At 44.1% G+C, this 7,602-nt stretch overlaps 1 protein-coding gene across 1 annotated transcript; it reads left to right on the top strand.

Annotated features, from left to right (window-relative positions):
- Positions 1 to 1,009: 1,009 nt before the first annotated feature.
- LOC119339033 (putative F-box/LRR-repeat protein At5g02700) lies at positions 1,010 to 3,031 on the top strand (the record flags this gene model as incomplete). Its single annotated transcript, XM_037611219.1, has 3 exons — positions 1,010 to 2,038; positions 2,137 to 2,268; positions 2,417 to 3,031. Coding segments are annotated over 3 exons (1,515 nt in total), but the record flags the coding sequence as incomplete, so codon positions are not given.
- Positions 3,032 to 7,602: the final 4,571 nt, after the last annotated feature.

Genomic DNA, 7,602 nt, shown 5'->3' with positions numbered 1-7,602 from the left:
CACCCAATGCCTGACGAGGTTGAGTTGCCGCCCACCGCCAAGGAAGACCCGAAGACGTGTGAGGGTGGCGACGACGAGGGCATGGAGGAGCCCCCCCAGCAACAAGCGCCGCAACTACGGCCATACCATCAGGAGGATGGCCCAACTCACTTCTGCAAGGTCATCCTTGCACCGAAGCTTGAGTGCATCCCCATGCCCCTGGACTTCACCAAGCACTTCTCGCGGTGCCGACGGAGTTCAAGCTCAGGAACAACACCGGCTGCTCCTGGAAGGTGACGGTCAAGCTGATGAACGGCAGGGTGACCCTGGATCAGGGTTGGGCCACCTACGCAGCCGTTCATCAGATCAAGATCGGCTACATGGTGACGTTCAAGCTCCTCACTCCCAACACCCTCAAGGTCATCATCTTCGACGACGATGGCATTGAGGTCGTCAACAAGTGCGGGAAGCACGACGAAGCCTTCGCCGCCAAGGAGTAGGGCCGGGGTCTCCCTAAGTACTATCTATTCTGCTATGGTTTTATGCGTAGAACTGTTATGAACTGTCGTACTGTTTATATCTGAATTATGTAGTTGATGCTCTGTTTATACTCTGTTGTGCTTATGATGTGTGCTGCCGAAGTGTTGTGGTAACCTCATCAACTAGCCAAAGAGGTTACCACACATCAAGCCTTGCATACAACCAAACACCATGCCTTGGGTTTGTGGACTAACATTCAGGCAACCAAACACCAGGCGCTGTGGTTCAGCCCATGCAGGTAAGAGGGCATGCAGGCAACCAAATAACATGCATATGGTGCCTTTGAGCCTGCATTTGCATAGTCAGGTTGGGTGGAGAAGTGTATGCGATGCAGACTAGCAAACGGCAACCAAACACGCCCCTAGTGAACTTCGGAAAAGAAAAAAAATGCAATCCCTTCAAAGCAAAAATGAAACAAACTAGAAGAAGATTTGCCCCTTTCCTGACAAGCCTCAAACCCTCACCACACGAACTGTTCTGAAAAAATGCCCGAGCGACCGCGGCGGCGCCAGTGAGCCAGCCTCCTCTGCGCAGCTGCGCCGCGCAACAACCGGCCATGGAGATGGAGGCGGCGGCTCCTCTTTCCAAGAAGAGAAAATCGGAGTTGCCCGGAAGCAACCAACCGGAGGAAATCTTAAGCCATGAGCCGACGGCGGCGGCCATGGAGGCGCCCGAATCCGACATCCGAGAACCACCGCTTGGAGCTGGAGGAGCAGAAGACGGCGTCGACCACATCAGCGGACTGCCCGACGCCGTCCTCGGCGACATCATCTCCCTTCTCCCCACCACGGAGGGCGCCCGCACCCAAACCCTCGCCTCCCGGTGGCGCCACCTCTGGCGCTCCGCTCCTCTCAATCTCGACTACTACGACCTCCCCGCCGAAGGTGACAACGTTCTAATACGCCTCATTTCCCAGATCCTCTCCGCCCACGCTGGCTCCGGCCGCCGCTTGTGCGTCTCCGCGCACCACCTGTACCACCACGCTGCCACCGTGGATGCCTGGCTCCGGTCTGCTGGCCTCAGCAACCTCCAGGAGCTCGAGTTCTGCTGCGCGGGCGATCCACTGGTACTGCCGGCGGTGACGGCGCCCACCTTCCGTTTCTCGTCCAGCCTCCGTCTGGCCACATTCAGCCAATGCCGCTTCCCCGACAGCATCGTCCAGACGCTTCATTTCCCCCAGCTCAAGCAGCTCGCACTTGAAGAGGTCAGCATCTCGGAAGGTTCTCTGCAGAGCGTCATCGCTGGTTGCCCCGTCCTGGAATCCATGCTTCTTAACCACTGCATTGGCTTCGGCTGCATTCGGATCTGCTCCCCAAACCTTAGAACCATTGGCGTACGTGCTGGAAATGCTGGATACCGAGATAAATTGGTGAAAATCTCTATTGAGGATGCCCCTTGTCTTGAAAGGTTGCTCCAACTCAACAAAACTACGGGCTTGGACATATCGATAATATCAGCGCCCAACCTGGAGACCATGGGCTGCCATCGTTGCGATGACTCTTACGGCTTCAGCTTTAAGGTAGCTTTCACCTTCACGTCTAACCTCATTTGTCAGAAGGCAAAATTCATACTATCTGCATTTTTATATGGCCTGATGCAATGTTTCATTCTTCATAGGGATTTCCTACTCTGTTCCCAATGGTGGTAGACACTGTCAAGACTTTATCTATCTCTGTTCTTCCTCTCTGTGTGGATATGGTTCTTGATCTCATGTGTTGCTTTCCCTGCTTGGAGAAGTTGTATATCGAGGTAACCATTCGTCTGTGATTTGTACTCCCTCCATTCCAAAATAAGTGTCCTGGTTTGAACTAAAACCACAACACTTATTTTGGAATGGAGGGAGTGGTGTTAGCTGTTAATGTACTCTTTGCATGAACTTTTGTCTTCCCATTTTCAGATATGTTTGTCGTCGGGGAAAAAGAGTTTTTGGCGTCGTAAACACCAGAGTCACATCAGATGCCTTGACATCCGTCTCAAGAAAGTAGTGTTGGCAAATTATCGAGGCATCATGTCAGAAGTTAACTTTGCCATGCTCTTTGTCCTGAATGCTAAAATGCTAGAGTTATTACGATTTGAGGTTCAAGGCCGGTGCTGTGAAAAGTTCATTGAAAGGCAGCATAGGTTGCTTAAGCTTGGGAACAGGGCTTCCAGAGGTGCTCAGTTTGTTTTCACAAAGGATAGATGTCGCCGCAAACTTGAGGACATCAAGCATGTGCGGGATTTGTCTGTAGCTGATCCCTTTGAATGCTGATGTTGACATTTGGTTGTTATGTACTTTGATGAGTTACTCTTGATTATCTAATTATTTGTTTTATCCAAATTTGGTTAGGTCTTTTGTTTCTAGTGCTTTGAAGTTCCTAGTGTCCTGGTACCTTGTGATGTTTAGACTAACTATGCAGAATCTGTAAAAGACGTGGATTTTTTTTCAGCTAATTGTGCCTAGGCAAGGTTTGCAAGTGCAAAGTTTGAAACCATTCTCTTAATATTTGTTATGTTGTGTACGTTTTCTTAACATCCTGTGTGTTCCCTAAAACTGAGCTACATCCTATAGCAGGTCTATTTTATCTGAATGTTCCAAGAACATGGAACTTTACTTTGTGTCTTGGCTTCTGAACAGATTTTGCATTTGGAACCTTGTGATGTTTACACCAATTATGCGGAATGTGTAGAGAATGGGGACAAATTTCGGGCTAATGGTGCCTAGGCAAGGTATGTGAGTGCAAAGTTTGAAACCATTCTCTTTCTTAATATGTATTTGCTATGTTGTGTACACTTTCTTGTTTCCTCTAAAACTGAGCTACATCCTACACGAGGTTTATTTTATTTGAATGTTTCAAGCACAGGGAACTTTACTTTGTCTCTGCTCTTTTCATTCATTAGTACGTACATCTTGCCTTCTCATCATCTTTATTTACGTATTGTATGTGTTCCATGATTTCCATGAGATGACGATGGGATTTTGCATTTGAGAGTATCATTTTACCTGGAGAGCGTAACGAGCATCTATCTAGCCTTGGCTGGAGTTGAGATATGATTCGTGAGAGCGTTTCCACATGATCTGTAGTAGTGCCTATGAGTCCCACGGCTGGAGCATGCATTTCCTGTAACATTTGTCCCTTCATCTGTCTGCTCCTTTTTGCCCTTCCAGTCTGTATCTGTATGCCGCCCTTAGGTAAGCAGCCTTCCCGACGTAAGCATGTAAATGATTTTCTGATAATTCCTTGGTTTCATATTGCCTCCGTTCCTAAATATAAGTCTTTCTGAAGATTTGAATATGAACGATATACGGATGTATATAGACGTAGTTTAGAGTGTAGATTCACTCGTTTTGCTCCGTATGTAGTCCATATTGAAATCTTTAAAAAGACATATATTTAGGAACGGAGGGAGCACAATTTACTTCATGCATGTTTGCATGGTATTTATTCCTAATAGCTTGCTTGGATACTGAAATCGCATGTTGAAGCCTTCCAAGTCAACTTCACATGCTCAATGAGACCCTAGACCTCCAGTGAGGATTGTAATATATATCTGCACTTCCTTTTCTGAAGCTCTAATAATAGGCGTACATTTCACCTTTGTATAGCCAATTCACCTCTAGTATGAAAAAACGTCTTACATTATGGGACGGAGGAAGTACTACATAGCAGCTGAAGCATGGTGACCCGGTCGAAGCATCACCTCATCCATCATGCGTGATCAGGCAACGGCAGATCCGCATGCTGCCTGTTTTCTTCCGCAATCTTTAGAGGCTTGATCAGGAAGAATGGCTCTAAATTGGCATGCAATTCGTACAGTTACCACACTAGGGTGATATATTGGCAGCACCAGGTCGCCGACAAATTGCAAAAGACCACCACAATTGCGTCGAAGTTTGCTGAAAACCATCGAAACGCTATAGCAATAGAAAAATCACTGGAAGCGAGATGACATGCATCTCAACTAGAAGCATATGCGCGCTTTGCCGTGCCGTTTTCTTTCATCGGTGAGAGATTTACACATAGCGGAGCTGATGTCTATCATCGGTAGTCTCATTGGTTGTAGTATTGTTGAAGCAGTCTTGACCATCTTGAAGCTGTTCCATATAATCTCACAGCAGTCTTGAAGTAATCTTGCCGCAAAATTAGAGCATGAATGAGTCTTGTTGAAGTAATCTTGCTGCAAAATTAGAGCGTGAAGCAGTTTTGAAGATGTTCCATATGAAATCATGGCAGTCTTGAGGCTGCAGTACTACATGTGTTCTGCATTTTTCTTTCTCCATTTTTTGGGAAAATAATAAATACGTAAGATAATGTCTTTGTGGTAATTGCTGCTGTCTGTCGTTGGCAGGAGATATGTTGTCCAGGTGGAAGTTTTCCTTAATTGTCTTGTTAGCATCCGGTTCCAACTCGCTGCAAATGTGAATGCATGGAACTGTATCACATTCCAAGATACTACTTGAAAAGAACGTAAGGTTGCCATTTTACCTTTCTTCCCACCCCATCGTCCAACCTTTCTTGTGTGATAATAAATCAACTTAATTTACTTACCTTCTGAACCCGTTTCACTTTAATTTACTTACCAAACTTCGGATCAGAATATAAGGTAATTCAAGGGCAGAATTTGATAATCATTTATTTACACAATCGCATTATTATAGACAGGTAAATCAGAAGCCGGCGTACTAGAAGATTTATATCCCGTTGCAACACCCAGGCATTGTTCTAGTATATGAAAAGGTCAGCTTGCATATTTGTAAACCTGGGGGTTGCCACTTCATAGTGACTGCTCCATCTTCGCTCTGAACAAATGGACCGTGTTGTTGTTTGTTGCTGTTGTCCTTTCTTTGGTTTTAGTTAGCAGAGCTCAACAGCCAGCCAACATCCGTTTCCAGCAGAAATGACTAATGATACCACAACGGAAAGAAATGAATAATACAACTGAACTTGATTTTCCATCAGGTGCTAGATTGAGTGAGTTCAGAGTTTGAAAAATGCATGTTCCATGAGAGGAAAAAAGAGAAGCGGAGTAACAACAGATTTGTAAGCTTATGACTAACCACCAGAGAGACAGTTGTGAGATTAAACTCAGTGTGGAGAACATTCACATACATGTATCATATTCCTGGGGTTTAACATGTCCAAGACCCCGAAGATCACATCGAGCCACCTGCAACCCATGCACTCTAGAAGCACTATCTGATGGCGGATGGCCTGATGAATGGCAAGGTTCAGATCATTGGAAATAATGTAGTAATTTACCACTGTTGAGAATAGCAAGAAAGTTCCAGCAAACCTTATGGTCATTTGTTCGAAGAAATAGATGATCACAAGTACTTTAGCGACTTCATCGCCAAGCCCCATTTGCTTTTCAATGGCTGGTTCAAAGGCTTGGAGAAATTGTCTAGACTGTTGGGGTTGATGATCATTTAAAGCTTTCAATAGAACGTACAAATGATAGAAAGACTCAAAGATGCCCCACCAAAATAATACTCCCTCCACCCCAAAAGAAGTGTCTCAACTTTGCGAAAGTCTTTTTCTGAGCCCGGGCTCATCTGCACCCGCGTTGAATAAAAAAATCAAAATAAATTCTAGAAAAATTCAGACAATTCCTATTTTCTTCGCATGGTAGACAATTTGATGCGTGAGGCGCGCTCCAATTTTCAAATCATTTGGACAAATGAGCAACTCTCGGCAAAAAAGACAAACTCAAGGTCTGTAAAATAGTTTACTGTTCATGTACTATTTTGACCCGATTTGTCTTTTTTCCGAGAGCTACTCAGATGTCCAAATGAGCTAGAATTTGGAGCGAACCTCACGCATTAAATTTTCTACCATGGGAATTTTTTTGAATTTTTCTAGTAGTTTTTTGTGATTTTTTTCTAGACGGGTGCAGATGAGCCTGTGCACCGAATCGCTGCACTCCTCAACTTTGTACTAACTTTAGTATAAATTTATACTAAAATTAAGACACTTGTTTTTCGAAAGAGCGAGTATCAAGTAGAAACACTCTATTGGAACATCAACATTGCAGAATTTCTTTGGAATTTCCATCTCTAGCCCACCCAACTAAAAATCTTTTGGAGAGTTCATATCAACTTGCTGGGATGGCTTAGGATTGGTTGTCTCCCTGAGATTAAGGGTCATAAATTCATGAGAAGGGACACTACCACAGTAACGAAAGGTTCAAGCGCTAGCTGAAACTGCATAGTCTAGATTGTTTCCAGTAAACAACAAATGATTCAAAATGCGCCTCACAGGATAGCCTGAGGAGGCGGGTCATCGACCCAGATTATAGCTTTGGAGTGATTCTTATAGGGAAAGAGATGTCATTTGATGCATATGATAAAACCTTTATTGATTTCTAGGAATATTGTAGGAATTTTATAGGATAGAATTTTTAAAAGAAAAATTCTTGTGGAGCCCTTTGGTTTCTAGGAGTGGATTCCTATCCTACCTATGTAGGATAGGAATTAATCCTTCATATTTAAAAGGAAAAAAAACATTAGCCTAGACTCAATGGAGAAATTCCTATCCTATGGATTAAATGACATCTTTTTACTTATAGGAATTGAGATACATGTCATCTCACTTCTTATGATTTTCCTATTTCAATGATATTCATATGCTATGAACCAAAGAGGCGTAAGGAATTTTTTTCATTGAATCTAGACTAATATTTTTTCCCTTTGAAATGTGAAGGATTGATTCCTATCATCCATAGGGATAAGACTCCATTCCTACAAGGGCTCCAAAGAAATTTTTTCTTTGAAAATCCTATCCTATAGGAATTTCTATAAAATTCCTACAAACAAAAGGAGGCCTAAAAGTTTGCAACAACCACAGTTTTTCAATAATTTTTTGCCAGAACCTAACTACTCAGCTGACCACATTTTGACATGAAGTCTAATCTATGGGTCCACTGTAAGTGATGACATGGCATGAGAAAACTCACACAGTTTCATGCTTTGATTGAAACGTTAACTTAACTAAGGGACCACATGTCCGTCACTCCCTCCTCTCTTCCCAACCGTGCATCCTCGCCGGCCATCGTCGAGTCGCGTGTTGTAGACTGGTCAACAACGGGGTGGACACCCTGGCCCGG

This window comes from Triticum dicoccoides, chromosome 7B, assembly GCF_002162155.2.
Source record: "Triticum dicoccoides isolate Atlit2015 ecotype Zavitan chromosome 7B, WEW_v2.0, whole genome shotgun sequence".
NCBI lineage: Eukaryota > Viridiplantae > Streptophyta > Magnoliopsida > Poales > Poaceae > Triticum > Triticum dicoccoides.
The sequence above is the reverse complement of the archived record's forward strand: the minus strand, read 5'-3'. Positions and strand labels throughout refer to the sequence as shown.